Source organism: Lycorma delicatula, chromosome 1, assembly GCF_047948215.1.
Source record: "Lycorma delicatula isolate Av1 chromosome 1, ASM4794821v1, whole genome shotgun sequence".
NCBI lineage: Eukaryota > Metazoa > Arthropoda > Insecta > Hemiptera > Fulgoridae > Lycorma > Lycorma delicatula.
In genome coordinates this window covers 145,701,985-145,729,315 of record NC_134455.1, presented here as the reverse complement: position 1 = coordinate 145,729,315, position 27,331 = coordinate 145,701,985, and the positions used below count along the sequence as shown (strand labels likewise).

At 31.7% G+C, this 27,331-nt stretch overlaps 1 protein-coding gene across 1 annotated transcript in view; it reads left to right on the top strand.

The window, feature by feature from the left end:
- LOC142318199 (centrosomal protein of 89 kDa-like) overlaps positions 1 to 26,661 on the top strand; it is a 64,809-nt gene extending 38,148 nt beyond the window's left edge. The window contains exons 7-12 of the mRNA XM_075354759.1: positions 2,552 to 2,732; positions 13,247 to 13,414; positions 16,545 to 16,764; positions 17,199 to 17,368; positions 25,688 to 25,825; positions 26,503 to 26,661. Of these exons, the coding sequence (XP_075210874.1) occupies positions 2,552 to 2,732; positions 13,247 to 13,414; positions 16,545 to 16,764; positions 17,199 to 17,368; positions 25,688 to 25,772 (824 nt within the window). The 3' untranslated portion in view covers positions 25,773 to 25,825; positions 26,503 to 26,661. The remainder of the gene's footprint in view (positions 1 to 2,551; positions 2,733 to 13,246; positions 13,415 to 16,544; positions 16,765 to 17,198; positions 17,369 to 25,687; positions 25,826 to 26,502) is intronic.
- The last annotated feature ends 670 nt before the right edge of the window (positions 26,662 to 27,331 follow it).

Genomic DNA, 27,331 nt, shown 5'->3' with positions numbered 1-27,331 from the left:
ATGCTGGAGAGTGTACATCATGCTTTCCTTCGGCTTGCCAGGCGCGTTTAGATCAAGTCCTGTCTCAAGCTTACTTGTAGACTGTGGTGAACCATCACTTTGGGATAGACGAGACCAGCTTTTATTATCTTATTTTGCTCGTCTCAGAGGACAGCCAAATCACCCGGCTCTTGTCTTTAGAAATCCTAATCTAGGAAAGTACGAGGACCATCCACCTGTAGGTGTCCATACCTGGCGTCTGCTGCAGCATATAAATGTTGACACACCGTCATTCTTTCCTATGTATCCTTGCTCATATCCTCCATGGAGAATAAACCTTATAAATTTTTATTTTGACCTTACGACATACAATAAACAATCAACACCATCTATTGTCTTTCAGCAAATGTTTCAGTGTGTTTTCTCCAAGATGAAACCAGACGCGGTTGTATACACTGATGGATCGAAACAAAACGATACAGTTGGGTGTGCATTTGTTGTCAATGAAAGAACTTATATGTTTGGTCTACCTGGTATTAAACAACCATTACGAGTGTGTTTACCGCTGAACTATACGCTATAAATAAAGCTCTAAACATCATTAACCCTAAATATAGAAAAATTCTTATTTGCAGTGACTCGTGTAGTGCTCTCCAAGCCTTAAAAAACTTTTATTCCAAACATCCTGTCGTCATTGAAATTTACAACGCAGTCGCTGAGTTGAATAATCGCAACACAGAATTAAGTTTTTGCTGGGTCCCTAGCCACGTAGGGATTCCAGGTAATGAACTGATTTCATTAACAAACATTGTAAAACAATTACTAAGAGCAAGGTGGCAAGGTGACTGGATGGCTACCGTTGATAATAAACTCCGTCAGATTAAAGATTCTGTGTTACCATGGGACTCCTCATACAGAAAACCCCGGCGTGAGGAAGTAGTTCTCTGTCGATTGCGGATAGGACACACGAGTACCTGTTTACAAGAGGACAAGCACCTCTATGCGCACGATGCAACTGCCGCGTGACTGTGCGCCACATACTCGTGGACTGCATTTTTACTCGTGGACGGCATTGCGTCGTAAATTTAAACTACCCAAAAACATCCATGGTATCTTGTGTAATGATAAAGAGGTTTTAAACCAGATGTTTCTGTTTTTGCGTAGTATAGGGTTAATACAAAAAATTTAACATAAATAAAAATTTAATTACTTTAGTCATATGTATTGTTTTTGTTATCCGAGTAGCGAGCCTTTTACACTCCCAATCGGAATTTTTTTTTATATATATATATATATATATATATATATATATATATATATTCATATTTTTTTTTTTTTTATGTTTTTTAAATTCGTCTGTGATATTAGTTGTAAGGCTTTAAACATAATAGTTTTAAGTTTTATTTATTTTTAATATGATAGTTTTTAACGTAGTTTTAAGTTACATGTTAGTGTTTTTGTTATCCGAGAATGGGCCTTTTACACCCATTCCGGATTTTGTTTCCTGTGATAGTAGTTTTAAGTTTTAATTTTATCTAACAACTTTAATTACTTTTATTTATTTATTTTCCGGGTGAAGATAACGTCCAACCGTTTTTCGTCCTAAAAAAAAAAAAAAAAAATGAATATTAACTACTTTTTAAAATATTGTTGAAACTTTTTTCTTTATGACATAATATATATATCATTCGTAACCAACAAAATTTAGAATGGTTACAGTATTTATTTATTTTTTTATTTTTTTTTTTTCATTTATTTGCATATTATTGTTTTGCCTATTTCTTATTCTCTATATTTTTATGAAAATTTTCTGTTTTTGAGTTGTCATATTATCTGGACAAAAGCCCTTGTTTTCACTGTGTCTGACTTGCATGTACTTATATTTTATTTTGATTTAAATTCACATGGTTATTTTTTATGTTCAGTTATTTTTCATGAATGTAATAGCCTTAAGAAAACTGATTTGGATCTAGTTTCTTCAGTTTTCAGAATAGATAATAAAATTCACAATAGAATAAATAAAATTAAAGTAATCACAAAATCAGAAATCAGACTAATGTTTATTCCCTTTAAGCTCTAAATTGAGCTTGGAAAATTATTGTTGTAGATTTTGAAAAGAGTTATATTATTCACATTTCCTTGAGGGAATCCATTTTTCTGTTAATTTATGTTGTGAACTATTTTCTCCTTAATTTACTTAGGTAAATCATTGAGAAAGGAATGCACATATCTTAATGAGGAAGATGAGCTGGATGTAATGATAGATAAAAAATTCTAAAAAACCATTACCAGGAATCAAAATTCTTGGTAATAGTTTAAGTTTACATTGGTAATTGGTTGAAATAAAGTCAAAAGGAATCTTGCATTTTACATTTTTACTTTTTTTGAAAATGATAAATATATGCATAATTATTTCAATTAATATTATTATTATGTTAAAGAATTTCATTCTGCATTGACTAATACTTTCTGAATATACATTTACTTAGACAATTTTTTTTAAATTGAATTACAATGTTATAGTGTATAATTTATTTTTTAATTGTTATACTTATTATTTGTTTTGTTGTAGTTAATGATCTAACTGTTGATAGAGATGAAGTTCAAGAAAGGTTATCCAAAACACAGGCTGAGCTGTTTGTATTACGGGGTAGATGCAGCGTCTTAACTGAGGAATGTGACCGTTTGAAATCTGATATAAATCAAAAAATACCAGTGTCTGTGCACAAAGCTGCTGTGGATGAGTGTAAACGGTATTAGTTTTATTTCCATTGTAAAAAGATGCATTGTTGAGCTTTAATCTTAAATTTTTACTGACCTGTTTACATTTTATTTAATATTGAGTTGTTAGTATTTATATTGCTATATTCATTATAGTACATAATAATTCTTTATTTTTTATGGTTTAATGTCATTAATTATGATGGTTTTTTGCGTGCATGAATTATATTTTAAAGTGCATTAGTTAGAAAGTTGATGTTGTTTTTGAATAATGTATTATTAAATTATTGAATTTTAGTTATTGGGGAAGGAAAAAGGTTGTTAATATCTTCTGCAAGTTTTTGTATCTTTTACCATTTTTGAGAAATCCATAAATATTAGTTTCTTAAAATGTCTATTTAGTATTTTAGTGTGTGGAACATGAGCATGAAGCTTTGCCTATTGAGTATAAGTTTATCATCCTTGTTTCTTCTAAAACAGTTGTGGGAGTGGATTACGAAGCTGTTGGACACAATGTTCATCATATTGTAGAAGAAACATACTCCACTTTTTTGTCTTCCTGCCATGGTTCATAGCATGACACATTTGGTCGAAACTGTCTACAGCACCTTTAGATGAGTTGTATGTCATAATCAGTTCAGGTTTCTTAGTTTTGCTGTTAACAGATTTTTCACAATGCAAGGTCAAAGCTTAAGCTTGCTTAAGGACACTGCAGTTACATCATCATGAAACAAGAAAATAGATGACTTCTTGTTAGTGAACTTGGGTGGGAAATGGGGGTGTTCTTAATCATTCCAACAACAGTCAATTTAAGCATGTCCTCTTTAAGCATGTTTTCAATCAAAGAAACACTACAAAATCAATTATCTTTTGTTATATTACGACTGGATCCCTTGATAGATACAATTCAATTTTTTACAAAGTGGTTAGCTGCTGGTTCATTTGTTGGTGTTGTGCTTTTACCTAGATACAGCATTGCACTCACCAAATATTTGGAACTGTTGTCGCAAATCATTAATATTTTAATCCCATACTTATCAGGTTTAGATGGTATGAACGTGCAAAATTTGCATTTACCTCTAAACCCTACCAGTTGTTCATCAGTTGTTACACATAGACTTGGTAAGCAGTTTTTCTCACTATTTTTTATCAGTATATCCCAGATTTCTGATACAGGAACAAGCTGATTTTCAAATAATCGTTCTTCCTAGTTTCTTTTGCATCAAAGCATAGACAGTTACCAAAAACTTGAAGCAGTTCTCTGTTGTAGTTGCTTTGTATCTGTTTTCCACAGTAAGAGGGGTCAAAGAGGATCTCTGTGGACACATGGTTATCTTTCAGCCAAACAATACAAGTAGTCCTAAAAAATCATTGAGTCCTGGTAAACTTTGCAAGGGTAGGGCTACTATTTTCCTTGTAGTTTTGCCTTTGTCGTGCAATTTCACTGTTTGTGTGTGTCAAGATTGTAGCAATTATGTCATCAGTAAAGATAAGATTACAGCATGATAAGGGTTCAAATTTATCTTGGGCTTGAGGAGTAGGATCTGGTCTAATATCCCCAATGAGGAGTCTTATTCTTTAAGACTTTCAGGATTGGTGTCCCCGCAAGCCTTGCCTGTGCAGCTCTTCTTCCCACTACACACTTAGCTGCAGAACACTTTACACTATACCAAGAACACTACACAAATTACAATGTATACCCTTTCACAACAACATTCTACACTATTTCTTCTTACACATATACTCTGCAACATCTTATAAAACGCAACCATCCAAGGTAGAAACTATTGTGTTAATGTGGGTGGACAGCTCTATATAGTGAGTCTCAAACAGTATCCTCTGGGCACCTGGACGAACCCAGTTATATTTTACTCTAGCTTCAGTATACGTGCACTCTGATGGAATGGTCTGTTATTTCGTTACTCGTGGGAACCATATGGAAATTCCTAATAAACCCCAAGAAACCTCTATGATGGTTGGTGGTCCATCTGAAAAAACTACCACCTGAAATTAAGTAAAAAGACCTCACTCAGCATTGTCTGATGAAGATCAAGATGCTGTTGGTGAGAACAGGCAAACTGTTGACATATCCCATCCACAATATAATAACATACAATTTATTGTTCTTAAACACAATCAGGAAGGAGGCTCCCTTCAAAAGGTCTCTCCTTTCCTGATCAATAAAGTTATTACAGGCTCAAGTGGTTCAGCTAAAAACATCTGGAAATTGAGAGATGGCATGATACTTGTTGAGACAATTAGTGATGAACAGAGTCAATCCCTGTTGCATCCCACTAACATGGGTGGTATAAACATAAAAGCAGTATGCCAAAAATCCTTGAATATCAACGGAGGAGTAAATTTTTGTTGGGAACTTTTGGAGCTTGATGCCAATGAGATTACTGATGAACTTCGTCCCTAAGGTGTTGTTGAGATGAGATGAATTATGAGACATCAGAGCAGAATAGAGGAACCTACTCCCTCTCTTATATTGACTTAACCTTCCCATATCACTGGAGAAAATCAGAGTAGACATGTCTATTCAAGTGCAACCATTCATTCCCAACCCTAGGCGATGTTTCCAGTGTCACAGATATGGCTGCATTACATCTTCTTGCCAGAACACTGCAATCTGTGCTTGATGCACAAACTAAGACCACAATGACTCTGAATGCCAAGAGGAAGAAAAATGTGTTAACTTTAGGGAATCACATTCAGCTCACTCACGAAATTGCCCTACTTTTAAAGAGGAGGGCAGTTCTCAAAATTTCTTCTAAAACGCTATCATTTCCAGCCACACAAAAAGAGTATAAAAAGATGCTAAACTCCCGTAACCTGGTAAAAACTGATGTCCCTTTTGCAGCAGCTACATCCAAGCAAGCCCCTACTAATGTGGGTAATTAACAGTGCAGATCCTGCAGTGAATTGAAATCTCTTGTTCAGGTGTTATCTGCTCAGGTTACCTCAGTCACAACCATTATTTCAGAGCTAACAAAAAATACAAACAAGAAAGGTATTATTTGTGGAAAGACCGACAGTAGTTTACCAAAAACCATTTAGTTGGTACAACAACAAATAAAGTTCCAGCTGCCCCAACAATGCAGCAAACTACCAAGATCCCTATGAAGGGATCAATTAAAAAATTGTCGCCGGTATGATATCTCCACAATGCAAGGGCAGTTTGCCGTTGAATTTTCCTATATGCTAAGCAAAAATCTTGGTTGAAATAAGTCGAATCCATTTCTTGTACATCATCATCTGCTGTATGGAGAAAGGTTCAAACCATGTGTAGATTAGTATATTCATTGTAGCAGATTGGACAGCAAATCGACGGAGACCTTGTTACCGCAACAGTTGATGTAGCGACCGCATTTAGGGCTGTGTACCATCATTGAGGATAGTTTCACTTACATCATAGTACTGCCTTGAGTTTGTGAGATATTAGTTGCAGGTAGAAAATATCCCTTTGGTGATTAGAGATTTGCTAAATCAATTAATCATTCTATTTTCTTATAATGAGCTAAGATGTGCCTTGAATAATTTGCGTGCCTTGAATAATTATCACTTCCCCCGGAAATGATAATATCAGGCTCAGTATGTTATCACACCTCCTAGATAGTGCACAACATCTTCTGTGTTTCTATAGTAGGGTATTTTCTGACCAGGTGTTTCCAGATTCTTAGTCAGAGGCACTAATAATCCCCATACTGAAACCTGATAAGGATAAATCATGCCCGACAAGTTATCATCTATCTCCTTGACCAGTACCCTGTGCAAGGTGATGGAATGAGTAGTAAACCATCGTCTAGTATGGTACCTTGAGAGAAACTCCCTGAACAATGCCCCAGAACAATGCGGTTTCCGCCAGGGCAGATCTTCTATTGATCATATAGTTGCTGAAAGCTGCTATTCAAAATGCCTTTTCACTTCGCCAATGCCTGATTGCTGTATTTTTTTATTTGCAAAAGGCGTACGACATGGCATGGAGGAGAGGAATCCTAAATACACTTCATGATTGGGGTGTACAAGGTAATCTCCTGACATTTATCAGGGGTTTCCTCAGAAGTCGGTCCTTCTGAGTTAAAGTTGGAACGATGTATCTGGAAGTTTCACACTGGAAAATCGAGTACCCCAGGGATGTCTTGTTAGTGTTACTTTCTTTGCCATAGCCATAAATAGTATAACAATCTGCATGTGAAAACCCATTATTTGTTCTTTGTAGATGATTTTTCAATTTATGTAGAATGTTAGCCACAGGTGAGAGGTGCTTCATAATATAATAACCCGCGTAGAATCGTGGTGTAAATCTATTGGATTCACATTTTCCCTATAAAACACCAAGTGCATTTGCTTTTCCCGGTTAAGGGAACATGTTGACCCTCAACTGTATTTACATTATGAACCAGTTGGAGCATGCACGTGGGTTAGATTTCCATGTATGTCATTCGACCAGCAACTAACATTGGTAACACATTTGAAGGAGCTGAAGGTAAAATGCCTAAAAATGTTAGACATGTTGAGAGTTCTGTTTAAAACCTGTTGCAGAGCTGATTGCCAAGCTTGCCAAAACACTTCTGCCAAGCTCTGGTCCATTCTTGCTTGGACTACGGCTTGTCGCCGAATGGCTTCGAAGGTACGTAATTCATAACCTTGCGATGGCCCTGAAAAAGGATGTTTTTTAGCTTAAGCTCTGAAAAGAGCTGTTGGGTTTGGAAGTTGGTCTCTGGTGAAGTCAGGAAGTTGCAGCTCGTCCTTTGAAGTCCGACTGGGTTTTTCCTCAGCGGCAGTTGGGTCCCCACTACAGTGTGGCAGTCGTGGCCCCCAGAGCCCCGCAGTGTCAGGTCAGCATCAGTGGTCTTCCGCCGGCATGGCCGAGGCGGTTCTCCTCGAGCGATTCCACGCTGGGCCGGCTCCTGCTGTTGAGCCCGGTGAGCTGGAGCTGGAGCGGGAAGGTAGCGTCCCCATCCAGCGGCTCCCTCAAGCAGTGGCCAGGCCTGCTGTTCCGGCAGGGATGTTGGCATCCGCCAGGAGGTCCATGTTGAGCCGGCCTGGGAACTTCTTCTTCAGGTGGTGGTCGATGATGAATTGCCAATTCACTCTCGTGCATGCTCTTTTATAGGAGCCTGAGAGTGGTGGGGCTTGTTTTCAGCCTCTTTTTATCAGTTGCATTGCTTCTAACAATCTTGTCTATTTCCTGTTAGTAAATGGGATGCTACCATGACCAACAAGCTTCACTCAATTAAAAACACTGTTTCACCATGGAGCTCCTCGTACAGAAATAACCATCGAGAGAAAGTTATTATCTGCCATTTGCAAATAGGGCACACTAGGCTCACTCATGGATATCTAATGACTCAAATAGATGCCCCCACTTTGCTCACTGCAACTACCAACTAACTGTACACCACATCCTTGTGGATTGTATTTGTTATGCAGCATTGCATCACAAGTTTAAGCTAGGGGCTGATGTTATCTTATGTTTTATGATTTCTTAGAGTTGTCCATTTGTATTGAAATATATAAATTATTGTAGTGTGTTCCAAATATTCATGCCATTTGCTGTAATGCAGATTGCAATTTTTTTTTCAGATATATAGTGTAATATTTCTGTGTTATTTCACATTTAATCTGGACGATGATAACATGAGTGTTTTTTACCCTGAAAAAACCAAAAAAGAAAACTGTTCTGATATGAGCAATGTTCTTTTTTTCCCAGTTTTCACTTTGCTTTCACAGTTCCAAACACACTCAGTTTTCTCCTTGTTCCATACAACTTTCACTGTTTCTCCAGGAAACTTTAGTACTGTGGAATTTATTTTTTTCTCCACCTTCTTCAGGAACAATGTTTCTCCTTCTGTTCTTTTTCTTTTGTTAGATGTGCTAGGTTGTGTATTCTTCCTTTACTGTCTGATAAACGTTTTATTTCTTGTATGGTTTTTATGATATTTCTTGTCTTTCTGCTGTTTTATCTCGGTCGTTCATAGGATCTTCATTGCTGTTGTTTACGTCAGACTCCAAATAAAATAAAATTCAGTTAAATTTGAATGCCTCATTATATTTTACTGCGAAATAAATGTAATTATCTTTTTATTTTTTTTTAATTTCTGTTTCTGTAGCTCTTGATAACATGACTTTACAAAAAGAAATCCTTTAAGAGTTAGTTAAGGCAGGAGTGATCTAGATATTTCTCTCTTCCTCTTCCCTAACAAAATTCCTGTCCCTAAACATGATCCAATAATCTGAATGCTTTTCTAATACTTAATTACCAATAAATAAAATTACTTAAATCTCAAAATTATAAAAAAAAGTTGTATTGTACATGGTAATCTATAAGAGAGTATAATTAATGTTCTAGTAAAATTGTAACAAGGTGGCTGACTTAGGGAAATAATAAATTAAAATTATTCAGAATTCATAATCTACATTTCAAAATAAACTTTAATACATTAAATTAAAATGTATTTTTATTAAGAGACAACCAATGTTTGTCTCTTAAATTCTGAAATTCATTAAGTGGCAATTTTAAAACACCATTCAAAAGTTCTCAAATTTTGTCTAAAACTTGCAGTTACACAACGATAAATGGCTGCTGCTGCAGCAGTGTTGAATGATTGCTGCTATTTGGGTACGACTATTCTATAATTTTATAACTGTAATCCATCTTTCTAGCTGTGTAAAATTCTTTTTCATGAATATTATATAATGGAATACATTGATCATGCAATGTCAAATTTAAATATTGTAAAGTTATTTTACGTACAGAATAGATTGTAAATTATACTACTGATATATTTTTCAGTAAATGAGACAACTACACAGCAATGAAATTGTGTAAAAAATGATTTGTTCCTTTTAAGATAGCAAGGAAATCTTTTTCTGTCCTAAAGAAAGGACGATATCCAGAAATTGATGCTGCTATTTTAATTTACATTAAAGAACTTTGACAAAAATGACTATTACTAACAAGATTAATTAATGTTAAAGGCAAGGAAAATCACAAGGAGTAGTGATGTTTTATTCAAGGCTGGCTTTGAGTATTGAAATAAATTTATGAAATGTGAAAGCCTCTCATTGTGGTGTAGGACAACGTCAAGTCAAAAATTACTGTCTGATTACTAAGGTAAATTATTTCAATATCAATGTTATGTAATTAAAGTATGCAGTCAGAAATCAGTAATACTAAAGAGCCGCTGTTATTTTGACATTTCTTGCAATTAGATTGTAAATGAGAAGCAGATAAAAAAATTACAATAAATCAACCAGTTATGAGAAATAAGAGTTGGCATAATATGAAGAATAACTACTAATGGTAACAAACTACCATCTTTTGCTATAATAACTGAAAAGACAGTTCTGAAAGAAAATTTCTGTAGTGGTGCAATTGTGCATGCTAAAAACATATCTGGAAAACAGCACAATTATGCAAGATTAGAAGCATTGTGTGAGGGAGCACAGACATAGTGGATTAAATGAAAGAAACAGTATACATATGATTGATGGTTTTGTGGTTATATATCTGACAATGTTAATTTGAGACTTGGAAAATGGAAATTGTGTGTAATTTCTAAAAGTGTGGTTTAGCAATTTAGCACTTGTTTATACTCAGCGTCAAAATAAAAAAAGCATCAACGTTGAAGATCATAAAATGGATTTCAAGAGCATGACCAGATTTGCCTCCAGAAATCATTAAAAAATAATTTTTGAAATATTGTTTATCAAATGTGAAAGAAGGTTCTAAAGATAAATATTATGTTCTTTAGAATGGTAGTGACACAAATGAAGTTGATTTGACATGTGACTCTGATGGTGTCTCAACAATTGAGAATGAAAGCGGAAGTGACTAATATTATGATTTTTTGTTTTAATTTTTTATGAAAATAAGTGTTTAAAAATCATAACTGTATAACTGTATATATTATTTTTTTAATGTTTTAATAATATGCAGTATTTTATATTTTAACTTTGTTGAAATTAGGTTAATTGTATTTTCATCATGTTTTCAGTTTAAAAATATTTCATGAACGTATTCTATTTACATTTGTAATAGTCAACTTTGCATTTAAACTTTCTTCCCAAAACATCTTTTTTAAATACAAGAGCATCTTAAATTTGATGTAATATATATTTTATTTATTCAAAGATAATAACCACTAGGGAGCTGCACCCCTGACCGCTTTGCGGCCAGCACTTCAGTTTTTCTTACCATGTCATAATATAGGAGAACCAGTGTTCGCTCATATCGTGACTCGGAGTTGAGGAAATATTTTGGGTGGAGCTCATTAGGTGACTTGATTATCCAAGTGTAAGGCATTGCCCATCCCAGAAGATCAATTAGGTCTCAAATTATTGCAGTTTTTGTGTTTTCAGCATTTTTTTCCATTTTATAACATAGGGAGGATTAAGTATTTTATGGTGCTGTTCTTATGGTTTTTACTGATGCATCTTGGCAAATGTTGGAGCAGTTCCTTTCATTTCATGTTATTCGTAAATAAAGTTTTTATTAAATAATAAAAACTACAATACCAAAAAAAAGAAAAATAATAACAAAAAATTGAACTTTATAATAAATTTGGTACTAGAAACAGTATGTTCTCTTTAATATTTTATTCCATACTTATTTATTTTTATAAAATTTCAAAAAACTTATGTCAACAATAATTTTTTTTTAAACAAAATGTAAAGAAATAATAAGTATAATAAATGTTAATGTAAAAAACATGCTGTTTATAGTATACAATACAGTTTAGCGTACTAATGTAGCGGTGACAAGGTAGCAAATTCAGTTAGCTGCTTTGTTGCATTTTGCTGAGAAGCTCTTAAAATAAATTCAAAATAAAATTGTAATCACATACAGCAAATAAACCAACAAACCATGCTTCTTGATACAAACGTTAGGGCCAAAAAACAGGGTTTTTTGGATATATTTTCAGCTTTTTAATCCAATGCACTTAAACTAATACTTTCATAAAAACTACATGTTCATGTATGCATCAAATATTAAACTAATTATTTTGAAATTTGTTGTATAATAAACATTTTTAAAATTATAACAATAATAATGCAGACAAAAAAATACAAAATAATTAGCTTAATATTAAAAATTAAAAAAAGAATAATAAAACATATTTTAGAAAAAGCTTTGGTAAAATGTACTTTAATAAAACTGAACGTGCTTTATTCAAAATAAAACTGTGAGTACATACTGGAAACAAATCAACATACCATGCTTCTTGATATAAGGGATCTACCTCTGTAGATGTAAAATATTAATTATAAGAACATTTATTAATGTAATTTATAAAGAAAATTAGCATTGGAGAAACAGAGACTCCGCAAAAGAACTCAACATAAAGAAAAAGCACTAAGTGAAGAAATATACACCATCTGAAATTGCTTTGCTTAAGTGGTAGAAATATGTTATCATTGTCCGATTTGAAATATAGCTTGTTAGCAAATGAATTCAAACGTTTTACTATTTTTTATAAACAGCATGTATATGGAAATTATTTAAACCCAAGGTCAACTGGAATTTTAGATGATAAGCATTTATTAATCAGTGTTTAGGAAAGAAGCACCTCTGTTTCATCAAACATATAACCAAAAACTATATTTATTGATTCTATTATTTTCTTGAAATATTAGAAATTAGTAATATTGCTTTACCATTTTCTGATGGCTGGCTCATTAGTTAAATCTATTTAAAAGTTTTTGGACAATTAAAATGAACAATATCTCTTGTGCATTTTTAGGTTAATTAAAAATGAAGCATATTAATTAAAATAGTGACCCAGATCCGGTCTTACTTCTTTCCATAAGTTGCATCTTCCCTTAGACAAATAATACCCCTTGGTTTGTAGTCATTACAATAATGTTTAAACAGTAATAGTGTTTGTAGAAGTTGTGGACATTATGACTTAATATTTTATAACTTTTTGTTTTGCTGATAATGGATTTCAGTAATTGTAAAGTGTAATAATATCTGTATTATATATCATGTTTTAAAATACTCGTATACACTATTAATATCAAATACCAATGTGTGGTTCAAGGTATCCAGTATTGTAATAGAGCAGTTTGTTTACAACAGACTAGGTAGAATAGATCTTGATGCTTAAAACAGTGTATTATAAATGCATCTCCATAGTAAAGTAGTAATTTGAATGAAATTACCATGTAGTTACAATTTAAATTTAGATTTCTAATGCTAATTGATTAATTAATCTAGTAAAAGTTAGTTGCTTTTATATGGATTAGAATTCTAGACAGTGGATTCCACTGTAATTTGGTGATTGGGGTAATTAACCACACATTTCAAGAGTGATCGGTCTGAGTCTGTACAAGATTACACCTCATTTACATGTCATACATATCGTCCTGATCTCATTGGGATATGTTGAGGGAGGGGTTACTTATTGTTCACTAGTTGAACAGATTGCAACATACACATCAGGGAAAAAATTAATTACTGCCAGTATCTAAAATATATGACTTCTTGTCAAATTTTCCATGTGATATTTGTTTTAACTCACACTTATATTGTGATTAGGTTGTTTGAAGAACTAAAACATAGATATGAAAATGAACATGATAATTTGATTCGTAAGATAGCATCGCTGGAAGCTGGTAGACCAGATATTGATATTCAGCTGATTAACACTGCTGCAGAAAGAGACCAGCTTGTTGCTGAATCCAAAGCAGCTGATAAAATGAGCAAGTAATTATATTTAGTTAAGTTCAACTTTACTTTTAAGTTAATTATTGCATTTCTATTTTTTTTTTTTTTTTTATCTAAATTTTGTTGTTAGTATTTTATAATTTTACTTTGTTTTAAAATATTTTGAACTTCAAGTTACTATTAGAATAAAAATATACAATTGCACCCCAGTAAGTTGTGATTCTTACAAGTTTTCTCAAAATTAATATATTAGGATAAACAAAGCATAAAACATATGTCCTTTGTTTAATTAAAGATTGCTTGGTTACAGCCATTGGTACACCCACAGATCCACAGGCATTATGGCTCCTCTCCTTCCCACTTGCTATAACCACAATTCTGTGGTCATGGTACTTTTCAGTCCTTCAATGGTGAATTTTTTTCTTTACAATATAGAAATCAATGTGGCCCAGTGTTTATTATAATCCATTTCATATCTGCTATAAGAGAAAATGAGAATACTTTCATGAATTCATAATAGTTATACTTTCATATATTTATTTGGACGGCTTATACTCTGCTTCACGCTTTACCTTCTATGTTCTCTGTAGGGTTCATCTCAGTGTAACTTGCAGCAATAGTCTGCCATCATCATAGTAGTCCATTTTCCTTAATACCTCCTTTCCATTTCTTTCATGTCCTGATGAAATCTCTCACCCATCTCTTTACTAATGGCACCCAGATTTTCAGGAAAATAGTCCACATGTGAATTTAGGAATTGAACCTTCAAGCTCATGGAACAGTCTAAAGTTTTGTACTTCTGCAGCAAGTTCTCAACAATTCATTTGAAGTTGGGATCCTTCTTTATTTCCCAGAAACTTGATTGCAATGTCTTTAAAGGCTCCTCAGGCTTCTTTTTCTGCAACTTCCATTTGTTTCTCAAAATTACCATCATTGAGAAGTTTTCTAATGTCAGGACCAGTAACGAACCCCCTTTTAGTTTGGTGGTTGATAAGACTGTAAATTTGTCACAGATGTACACATTTACCTTCTTTTGGTAAGGCTTTGACAGATTGCTTCATCAAGCCTAACTTCGTATGCAGAGGTGGAACTTTATTCGGATCTATGAGAGCTTTTCAGAGCACATTTTTGGTTCCAGGTTTTAATGAAGCTCTTTTTGGCCAATCTTTCTTTAACTAATTATTTTCTCTGTCTCTGCTATCCCATTCACACAAAGAGGAAACTTTGTGTATCCTCCTTGCTGTCCTAGGAGCATCATTATTATTTTGAGATCACCGCAAGCAATCCACTTATGATTGTTGTATTTAATTTTTTCAAGAACGAATTTCAAATTAATGTAAGCCTCTTTTAAATGGACAGAATGTCCCACGGGTATTGACGAATACGTATTCCCATTGTGAAGGACAACTTTGAGGCTTCTTTTGGAGGAGTCTATGAACAGTCTCCACTCAGTACTTTCATATGGAATGTTAAATTGAGTCAAAAGTCCACTTACATCATTGCAGAAGTCTAATTCTCCTTCTTCTGAAAAATATGGAGAAAATCCTTTTCTCTATACCTGAACCAGGAAAATGAGGTGTCAGATGCTAGCAGGTTCTTCTCTTTAAGCCTCGAACCAAGCATTTCTGAATTTTCTTTGTTCAGATGTCTCGAACCAAATTGTTTAGTTGCAGAGTGTGAATAAAGCTCTGGTACACAGCAATTTCCAGGTTCATATTCTTCAATGTTATCTTCATTTAAACCCCTTGTGCAACAATCATAAAGCAGATGGGGAATAGATGATTCTTTATTTATTTTTCAAACTGAACCATGAACTCCAGTCAAACAAAAATAACAATCATTGGTGTAATTTTGTGGCTGTCACCACACCTTGGATCTACAAATCTGAATTCTTCTTGTTCACCCTTTGACCATCATCTAAGTTCTTTAACACGTGTGTAGCAAACATAGTGGGGTGCCCAAGTTATGTCCTGTTCTCCTATTTTCTTTCTGAAAAACAGTTTGTATCTATTTTATAGTATCACAATTTTTCAACTTTTTACAAATTTTGAAATTTACAATTTGCAAAAAAACCTGATAGATGGAAAAATTTAAGGTTATTTTCAGATTCAGCACTAAAAATTACACAGGAATTAATTACCAAGAGTTAAAATACATTCCACAATTCAAATTTTGCAGGATTGTGTTATGAATGTATAAGCAAATTTTACTATCCAGTACTGGACAAATATTACATCATTCCAATACTGGACAGCAGAATTTTCAAATACATTCATAATAAATTTCAAAATTTTTAAAACAGAAAACAGTTTTGACAAATGACAAAATGTATATGTTTTAATATATGTAAAATTCAGTACCAACTGAAGATGAGGGAACCACGAAAATCAATTACTGGAAATTAATATGGAAAATTTAACTTATCTAATTACTGTATTTTGGTGGTTTATAATATTCCAAATAATATACACACACACATATATATAAATGTTTTGGCTGCATTTAGATTTGATTAAGATGAAAACTTTGAATATTTTGCTTTTTATAGAAAATAGAATGCATTAACAAAATATTTTTATTCAGACTGCTCAAAAAATTCCTGATATTGTAAATGGGCTAATTTGTAATTAGCTCAGGCTGATTTTTTATTTATTTCACACGTTCTACTATCTAACTGAGCTACATGTGTAAAATAAATTCATTTCAGATTTAATTATGAACATACTCATGTGCAGCTCATATACATATCTAACATACTTAAAACTCTGTACATACGCACAATTTTTACAATGTTGGCTTCTTCTACATGATTATAGTAATTTTTTAATTGTAGTATATTATTTTTAAATGATGGAGAGCATTGTATATATATATATATATATATATATATATATATATATATATACAAACATCTTTTTCCCTGACAGTTTCACCAAAAGGAAGCCCTTGTATTTATTTTTTTTATTGGTGTAAATCAACAATAAATACTGTATCTATAATTATTTTGGTTTAATATATATGTATATTTGTTTTATTGTATATATTTTTTTCTAATAAATATATTTTCTTCATGAACAGCGAGTTTAATTCCTCCTGTATGTTTTACTGCACATTAAAAAAAAAATTGGCTGTACCTATTTTCAATATTTATGTGTATTTTATTTGTCAGGAAACTAGAAGAAAAAATATCTGAACTAGAGGATCGTCTACACCAGAGTGAAAAGGGACGTGAATCCTGTAAACGACAGTTAACTCAAACAATGGCATTTGCTCGTGAATTGATTACTGAACAAGAATCATTAGTAAATCAGCTTGATGAAAGACGGTCTGTCGTCAAACTGGGTTCTGATATTGCTGTACGTGTAGGCCAGTTACGCAATAGACTTAAGGTATACAAAAGTTGGATTTTTATTTTTGTAAAAATATTTATTAATTAAATTAAAAATTAGCCTTTATTCTAGTCTTTGGAGGTTTTGAAGCAGTTTACACTGACAGAAAATAAATTGAATCTATGTGAAATTATTCATGTAAGTAATGAAGTAACTTTATGAACAGATTAGGACCACATTTTTATCGGACTATACTATTTACATTATTATTCATTAACCTGTTCAAGTTGAATACCCCTGTGAAGTTATCCTCATATACAGGTAGGAATAGCCATTGTTATATATACTAAATTAAATTAGTTGAATATCAGTACTCTTAAAATTAAGCATATGTTCAAAACAGGTTTATTTTTTTTCTCCTCAAAATAATTATTACAGCTTCTGAAGTATTTAAGAGGTTTGAATGTATTTATAATTTTTTATTCTTCGTACAGGGAGTAGAACGAGATGCATGTAAGGAAATTGATGGTATGGAACAAAAGTTCAAACAACAGGCCTCATCTCTTGATCGCATGAAAGCGCACTTTTCACAAGAAATAAATCGCATGAAAGCATTGCTTAAGGAAAAGGATACCTTAATACAACAGCTGAAACTTGAAAAAAGGTATGAAATAATGGTGTTTACTGAATCGTAGTACTGCGTTTAGTTCAAAACAAATGCAGAAAAACTAAATAAGTAGAATAAGAGAAAAAGTGTAGAGCATTGTAAGCTGTTTAAAACATTGATATCAGCATAAAACAACTTGCGTACAGGACAAATAGTTTTATTATCAGTGATACATTAATTATATTATTGTATTAATACCTGTAAACTTTTGTCATTAACTTTCAGCCTAAAAGATAACCTGAATAAGTATAATTACAAGTATGTACATATTAATACTTAATACTTTTATGAGCAGTGGATTATATCTCACTGAAATACATTAGTCAAGTAATTTGTAAAGAGTAAGTACATAATTTATATCATTCAGTAAATACTCATGTGTCATTAACATTGTCTATTTTTGTTGTTTCTTCTTATTATTGTCCAACTTGTTTACTGTTAGTTATTTATTATATATTATGTATCATTTACTGCATAATTAACATGAGTTCCAGTTTATTGTGAATGTGATACATACATAAATGTATAAATTATAGTTTAGTGTTGGAAATGTTAAATTTGTTAATTAAGTTTGGTTTTATTTTATTAATTTGGACTCAATGTACTTTTAATTTTCTTTTTAATATTTTATTCCTACTTCGGTCTTTACCAATAGGCAAACGTTTTCTTACCTTTGGGATCTCTTATGTCCTACTTGTTAAGTGTTATGGTTATGTCTCATGCATTGTCTTTTTTAAAATTGAAACTGTCTTATTTAATCTTTCTGCCTTATCATGCTTTTGTTTTTGGCATGGAGATGTTAATGCAATTTCTGGGTATTTGATTATTAAAAAATAAAAATTTTTAATTACGACAGTTAATTGTCTTGTACATCATCAGTTATCCCAGATCTTAAAAAAAATCCCTTGAATTTATTTGAGAATATTTTTTAATTTATTTGTTTACTTCTGTTTATTTTGTTAGTAGACTGAACTAATCATCTGGTGATCAAGTAGGTCCAAAGAAGTTTATTCACATAATTGGGATGTTAAAATTTCATAGTAAACCCCTGAGATATTTTAACAGATTCTTTAATAGTGCAGCTAGACAAACTGTTATTTAATACTCCTTCCTATTTCACTGATGTCATGGCATTGAAATACCTCTGTGATTCCATCAGCATTGGATTTGTGTTTAAAATTTAAAATATCTGACTAATCTAAATCAGCGTTTCTCAACCTAGGGGTCACCGTGATGTGAAAGTGGGGTCGCGAAATTAGCCTATAACTTTATATATAAATAATAATGAAATCATTTTATGAGAAAAAGATCATTTATTATAAACATTTTACTGTCATTTATAAGTAAACATGTAAAGAAAATAAATTAATGAGATGGTTGGGTTTGTTATTCATTTAAAAGTTTCTCCATATGCGGAACTATGTTAGAAACATACAAAAGCAAAAATTGTTTTGAAAGTAATAAAACTCAATTCCTATATTTAGTTTTTATACAGCCATAAATGAAAAACCCTTTTCACAGAGGTAAGATGTGGTGAAAGGCATTAGTAATTTCAGTGCTTCTGTGACAAAATTTCCATACTCTCTTCAATGAGCAAGCCAATACATATCTAAATGTTCAGATGTGAATTGTAGTTGTAATGTTTTACCAACAAACATTTTGATGAGCTGGTCGTGAATCTTAACTGGTAACTTAGCAGCTGCAATAATGTTTACACCAAGTAGATTCAGTACCCATCCCTTTGAGAAATCATGTTTATCTTCCGAGAAATATTCCGCCAACTGAATTTTTAACTCAAGCATATGCATCTTCATGCTATCCAAACTGTGGTGAATAATAGTGTCTTCTTCATCCAAATTTTTCTCAAAATAATCAGAAGTGAATAGAAACTCACTTGAATAATTCATATATCAAGTTTCTTAATGAAAGCATGAACTTCATCTGTCATTAATAAAATGTTTTTATCACGTCCTTGTAAATTCACATTTAAGTCATTTAATGCAAAAATAATCAGCTAAGAAGCCAACAGCAACATGTACTAATCACTACAAAAATATTGTGAATGGCATTTGTTTATCCTGGAAAAATTAATTCATCTCGTAATTCTAATAACTGATTTAACACTTTCCCCACAATAATCATCTGACTTCTGTATGAAAAAGAAGAGATTTTTTCTTTTCTCCCATTTCATTGCATAGTTTAGCAAACAGCTTATTCCGTAAAGGTTGACTTTTAATAAAATTAACCATTTTTACAGCTTTACAAAAAATTTGTTTGAGATTTTCCAGCATTTTTTTTGTGGCAAGAGCATGTCTGTGAAGCAAGCAGTGTATCCATTTCACCCTCAGTGTAAGACAATCTTTTAATTTTTTCAGAAATTCACTGTTCTTTCCTGTTGTCACCTTTGCACCATCACTACATACTGCCATGTATATTGGACAATACATTTTGTCCAAACTATGTTATAGTTTTTATTAGCTTCATAAAAAACATCAAAAATACATTGTCTGTCTTGTTGCATAACCAGGTATTGATTTGCAAAAAACATATTTTCTATGATTGATTTATCCCTATCGCATTCATATCTTACAAAACATAATGTTTACCACACTTTTTGATTTGTCAAATTGAACCTAAAAACTTCACTTGTTGCTGAATTACCTGATGGCAAAGATCAGCAGCCATGTCATGATCGATTTGCCTTGATACTGTGTTAGAAAGTGGAAAAATTTTAGAAGTTAAACAAAATTTTTTTGCTTCTTCCATGTTTATTAAAACACTAACCATATCAATTGCAGCTGGCAATATGAGGTTTCCTGCAATTGTTTGGGGTTTGGACATCTTAGCTACTTTTAATGCTATGAATTAAGATGCTTTAAGTACACTTTTATCAGTAAGGCTTGATTTACAAATAAAAGCTTGCTGATTTCTCAAAGTATGTAATTTCTTTCAAAAAATTCCAAGGGTTTGTTTTTATGATCTAGATGTTTTGTTTCCAAGCATCAAATTAATTTTGATGGCTTCATGCTTTCATAAGAGAGGACTTGAAAGCAAACAAACACACTGCGGCTTTCTATGCAGTGAGGTAACACCATAATTTAAATACCTGTCATTATACAATCTTTTCACAAATTTATCCATTTTGCTTAAGAATTTAATTGAAAAAAAACAGTTACACCATTCGACCACATAATAAAAATCCAAAACCTCAATTATTATTATTTTTAATGAAGCTCTACACTTTTAAAAATTTAAATAAAGGCACCAGACGCATGCTTTGCATTCAAAAGTAAAATTGACATTCCTCAATACCTTATGCCTGCCTCTTTTATACTGCTAACAGCACAATGTATTCAAATGTATCATATGCATGTTTGAACATGACATTTTCACAGCAAATATTAGGCAAACCGACTGGTACAATTTAGTGCTAATGTGGACTGTATTTTTGATGAGATGGTAGATGATGAAATGAAGCAAAGCTATGTTCTTCTTGAATCGATATATTTAATTTATTGTCACCCTTGACATTTTGATTGAATTACAATAGTTACATTAAACTAAGAATATATGATGCTTTAGTCATAATTGAACTTGAACATTATCAAGAAACTATGAGTCCCCTTGGACTGAAATGAAAACATGACTGCACTGCGCAGGATTCTGATGTAGAATGATCATACGAGCTTAACTCGTCAGTGAGCGTTAGCACCCATTATATCACAGCACTGGACGGCTCAACAAGGAACGGAACACACCGCCCACCAATTATAATTACCTTAATTATGATTCTATGATGCATCACATGAAATAAAACTTAATATGCAAATAAAGAGTAATACATAAAATAATTACATAAACTTTGAGAGTACAAAAATTAAAGTTAACTCAACAAATCTAATGTTGATACAGGCAAAGCTTACAAACAAAGTAAATTGAAATAAACAAATACATTAGGAGGACGTTAAATAAATCTCATTGATTACATTTGGAATGACATGTCATTGCAAGCATTTAAATTTGGAAGAACACTCAATTTATTAATAGTTCTTTTTATTATTGGGTTATTAGTTTTCACATCAACTGATCTAACTAGTCCATCATTACACTTCAACTGGATACACTTCAACAATTATTCCTAATTTCCTCATCAGTGGAGGAAGATTTCTTTAATTTTTGTATAAGCTGCCACCTAGCAAGTCTATTTGTATTAATGCTTGAGAAATCAGGATCAGGTAAGGAAGTTAACGGAGCAAAGGTTAAAAAATGTCCAGGAGTAAATGGGGCAGGATCAGATGTATGCCGCCCACCATGATGGATAAGTATTTACAACATGGAATAGATTTCTTCTGGTGACAGATCTAACAATAAACGATTATTTTTACTTTTTAAATTGTAAATGAAGCGACGACAATATGAAAATATATTTAATGTTCGTACGAACGAAGAAAATTGTTTTGAAAGTTCTAAAGTTTCTGTTGTTTGAAGAGCAGCTTAAAACACATTAGTTTTGCTAGACTTCTTCTCTTCCTTGAGCGAATCTGATGGAATCATAGAAATGATAGGTGGATTGGATGGCCTGGCGTCCTCATCTTGTTTCAGAACGACGAAAGTTGTAACCAAAGTTACCAACTCCACCAAAGTTGTAACAAGGTTAATACATCTGGTATACAACCACGTGACAAGACATCTGCAGGGTTATCCCTTGAAGGAACATGTTTCCATAAGCATTCCTTAGTTAGCTCTTGAATTTTGCAAACTCTATTTGCGACGATATCTTCCATCTATTAGGAAGCAAAGACAACCAGTAAAGTACTACTTTAGAATCCGACCAAAAATGGATTGAATCAAATCTTATACCTAAAATTCACTTAACCTTATTGAATAAATGAGACAACAGAAGAGCGGCGTTCAACTCAAGCCTTGGAATAGAGATTTGCTTGACATGAGCAACTCTAGATTTTGAACACAGCAAGTAGATTTCAACGTGTTCATTATTATCAACAGATCTGATGAAAAGACAAGCTTCATATGTGCTGCTTCTTGCATCACTAAATTCGTGCAATTGATAACTCTTACTTAAACTACTGATTTTAACTAATTTAGGAATCTTAAAATTACTTGACGATTTGAGTTGAGAATACAGAGAATTCCATTATTCAGCTAGCAAAGCAGAAAGAACTTCATCCCATTGAAGGTTAACGCACCATAACTCTTGGATGAACACCTTAAATGGAACGATTGTAGGAGCAAGTAGACCCAAAGGATCGAACAATGAAGAAATAATTGACAAAACAGAACATTTAGTGTAAGAAGTATTATTCTCTTTTGGCTTGATTTGATAAATGAAATTATCACCTCGATGATTCCAATATAACCCAAGTGTTTTGATATTTTCATCTTTGTCTAATTTGACGAAGGAATCAAAATCATCGAACATACCAGGCACATTTGAATGACATTTATGCAGCGAAAGTTCATATTTGTTAAGCAATAAGGAAATATCATTGTACATTTCTTTTAACTGATCAATGTTGTCACAACCAATACGCAAATCATCGACATAAAAATCTTGCTTGGTTGATTTACAAGCTTCAGGAAAGGAGGCTTCATTTTGATTAGAAATTTCGATCAAACATCTCGTAGCTAGAAAAGTTGAAAGTGCCAAACCATAAGTAACTGTTTGCAAATTGTATGGTATGATTAATTTGTTATTATTATCATACCAGAGGATTCTTTGCAATGGAAAATCTCTTCAGTATTGATGCGAATTTGTCGATACATCTCTGGAATATCTCCTGACAGCATGTAGGTATGAGTTCTAAAATGAATTAAAATCGAAAATAAATCTTGTTGCACTACTGGACCTGTAGCAAGAAGTAAATGGAGTGATTGGCTGTTTGAAGTTTTTGCACTACTATCAAATACTACTCTGGTTTTGGTAGTGGTGGAAGATTCACTAAATACTGTGAGGTGGGGCAAATAAAAGGTTTCAGATGGAGCCTTACACTGAGATCAATCTACCAGTTGCATGTGATGTAATTCTTGATATTCTTTCATGAAATGGAAGTAATCTTCTTTAAGTTTAGCATTTTTCTGAAATCTACGATGTAACAAATTGAAACAATGCTTTGCATTCTCATGTAAAATATTTCATATAAAACCCTAAATTACCCCTTAATTTGGCCCTCAAGGATTACAGTCTAGTTTAATTTTACCTAAGGCACAAAAATCAGGGCAAAATTTTTCACCAGCTTACACTGCTGAAGTAGCATTTCCAAATATGTTTATATGAACTTTCTTCTTTACTTTCACCAGTAGAATATTTTCTATCTGATGTTTGTTACATTTTTTGTGAATCACCCATGTATATGTGAAGGTCACTTAATACAATCTAGGTTACTTTGGGTTTTGCAGCAACTTCCTCAGAGATCACTCAGTTCTTCTACATAATAAGACCTATACTGAAAAAGTAATTTACTTAAAATGGTTTTAAACATATTTAGGAAACTGATTTTAAAAAAGTAAATAAATATAATAATTTCAGATGTAGCCAGTAAATTTTATTCCAGTTAGATAACAGTAAAGACCAGCATGTTACAGATCAGTTTTGGGTCTCCTTTTATTCCTAATATACATTAACTTGACTTGACCTAAAATAGGTCACAGATTTGGTTTATTGTGCTAATCATACCTCTGTAATAATTATAAGGAAAAGGATTGCAAACAATAAAGTAAAGGTTTTAAGCCCATAGTTTAGATGATGTAATATTAAGTTATTCAAAAACTAATTTTATACATTCTTTTGGGTTTTTTACTTTATTTGGGGAACTGTCAAAGATACTAATAAAAGAAATGAGAATGTAGCTCAGATCCTTCATACAATTAATTGGCGGCTGATGATTTTCTAGATCCAAAATCTTAAATCTTTAATCTTGGAAGACATGCTTAGCACTTTTAGCTAGGAAACTTAGCAGTATCAATTTTAATATGAAATATTTAATAAAAATTATAGGTATTTAAGCTAAATTGTCATTCTATTATTATGAATATTTCATTTGATTTTATATACGAACTTTTTCTTTGTTGATTTATAGATAGAATAAAATCATAAAATTCAAAAAAGATAGTTCAGATAATGCCAACCCTCGGTAGAACAGTAATATCTCACTCTTTCATATGGAAGGATCTGGTTTCAAATTCCACTCAAGCTTATTATAACATATTACATATAATGTAACATATAACATATAATGTAATATTCATCTCATCCTTACAAAAAACTCATTAAAAACTGAAATGAACCTTCTAGGTTTTAAGAAACTCAATTAATAAATAATATTAAAATCTCAAGTTTCATGCAGATCATTGTTTATTATATTCAATATTGTTGTTATCCTTCTCCGTTCATATATTTAACAAACCATTATACTTGTTAGGGAAAGAGCAATTTTTTTCTAGAATAAAAGTATCTTAAAAAACTGTTGGTCTATTCATGTTACCTACAGGTAATGTTTATTTCCACGAACAAAGTTTCTCTTACTTATATGACAAGAAAAATATATAACGACTATCGTAATTTAAAATCCAACAAATCTCAGTCGTAAACCTGATTAAATTAAGCAATGCGTGCTATATATGTAGCTCTATACAATAATTAAAGAAATCTATTTCAGGATTTCCGTAATTATTATGATTTCTTGACAATGCAGATATAAAAATTACGTGAAAAAATGTGTTTGTATTATAATTTGAATCATAAACTTAATTTTGATATCCTAGTATATAGAATATCTGTAATTTAACACTTTTCAATTGAGATGATTAACTTTTTAATGTTCTTGATTTATATATACTATTTTTTTTTTTTATTGTTGAATGAAATTTAGTACTTATTATTAATAAGGTAGAAATAATTGAAACACATGAATTAACTTAATTCATATAATTAACAAATAAACTAATACAAATGATTTTAATTATTGTAGTGTGGTAGTGACAGAGGCACTTCTCTTGTCAGTCACTTTGCTCACACTTGCTCAGTGGACTCTGCTTGGCTCTAGTTGAGCATTCCTTAACTACACTGCCAAAAAAGAGAACAATGTAGTCAAGAGAGAAAAATTATCTGAACAACTGTTTTAATGACAAGTCAACTGTGCATTTTTAGTACTCTATTCTTGCATTACAAAGAGATGAGATTGATTTTTTTATCGCATATGTATTAGATTATATTTCATTTTTATATTTTGGGCTAAAATTTTATTAAACTTTAAACTTAACATCTGATAAACTTATTTCTTATGTACTTGTTTTCAGTAAAGCAGAAGAACAGCTTGAAGTGGTCTGGCAAGCAGCGGTGAATGACAAGATTAATATCAAAGAAAATGCAGAAGTTGAATAAAATATATCACCAGTTTCCATTTGACCTGAATGATGTATTTTAGAGACAAATGGGTATGATAGCTAAATTCCATGAATTTCAATTTCTGGATACAGTTAAATTATTATTAGTAATTTATTAAAATGTTAATAAAATAACCTGTGAACCAAATAAAATCTACTTAACAAAGAACTTTAGAGGTTAAAGCCAATAATTATCTCCCATTTCAAAACAATTAGTATATCAGGAGATGATTTGAAGTGAAGCATCCAGCTGAGTTGGTATATTTCCAAATTGTATAAATACCTCTTTTCATTTGTTTTTCATTCTGGATGGAGTTACACTTCATCTCAGTATGGTATTTCTTCAGTTTATTTACGTTTGTTAATTATGCAGCCTAATCTTCCTTGAAAAATCATTCAAGCTAAGAAGTGGTTATTATACTTTGTTACAGCATTACATTGAAATAAAATATAGTAGATGCCTCTTATTAGAATCACTGGGTAATTGAATGAGACAGATTATTGAATCATTTTTCTAAAACCCAAACCAAAATACAGGAAATTAGAATAAATTTCTTATGTAATAGAATGAAGGATCAGTTTATTGAATCAATATTTTAATATTTACATTTATTTGTTATAATACAAAATGGATTATTTATGTTTATTGCACTGCATTATGTTGTTTATGTTTTCATGTGACATAGAAATGTTTTTATGTGAATTTCATGAGGTTGTTTATGTTTCAGGTTATGCCCTTGGAACACTAAAAAAAATTTGCTTCAAAAAACGTTAAATGCAATTTAAGTTTGCAATTTGTTATCAGTTATTCTTCTTTTCTAATGTGGTTGCAGTTGATTTTAAAGTATATGATATGGCAATGTATTTATTGAATAAGACATTGAATTATATTGGTAATGCTTTGTACACACAAGTAGTATAATAGTACACTGATAACAATTTTTTTATTTTTTTTTTTAAATTACCTTAAATACTAATAAAACTGAAAATCTTTACAAAAACTAACTTTAGATTCATATTAAAACTTTTTTCCTAAAGAACATTTTTTCTGTATAACTTTTACAAAAAAAGGTTAAAATTGAAAATTATCTGCTTGTTTACAAGCAGTCTTATTTAGTCTTAACATTCCTGGTTATCTGATTGTAACTTACAGCTATACTTTCAGATTCCCTTTTCAAAATCACAGAAAAGATAAAGTTATCTTTTATGTGATTTTCATTTATAATACTTATAGTTTAAAGCAAATCCTATCTTTGCAACATATTTATATTTAGCCGTTTTGTAATCATAACTCTTAGGACCTATTGAAACAAATTCAGTTATATAATCATCTTTTCAGATCATCTTTCCATTTTATGAATTACTATATTTATTTACAACTGGAGAAAATATTGTTTTTACTGTAAAAATAACTATTAACTTTTGAACACCATTGTTATTGTATATGATCACAGACTAACTAATAAGAAGATTTAAAGCTACCCCTAACTTGTTAAGGTCATGAGCTTGTTGAAGCTCATGCATATTTGGCAATCGTTCAAAATATGTCTCAGGACA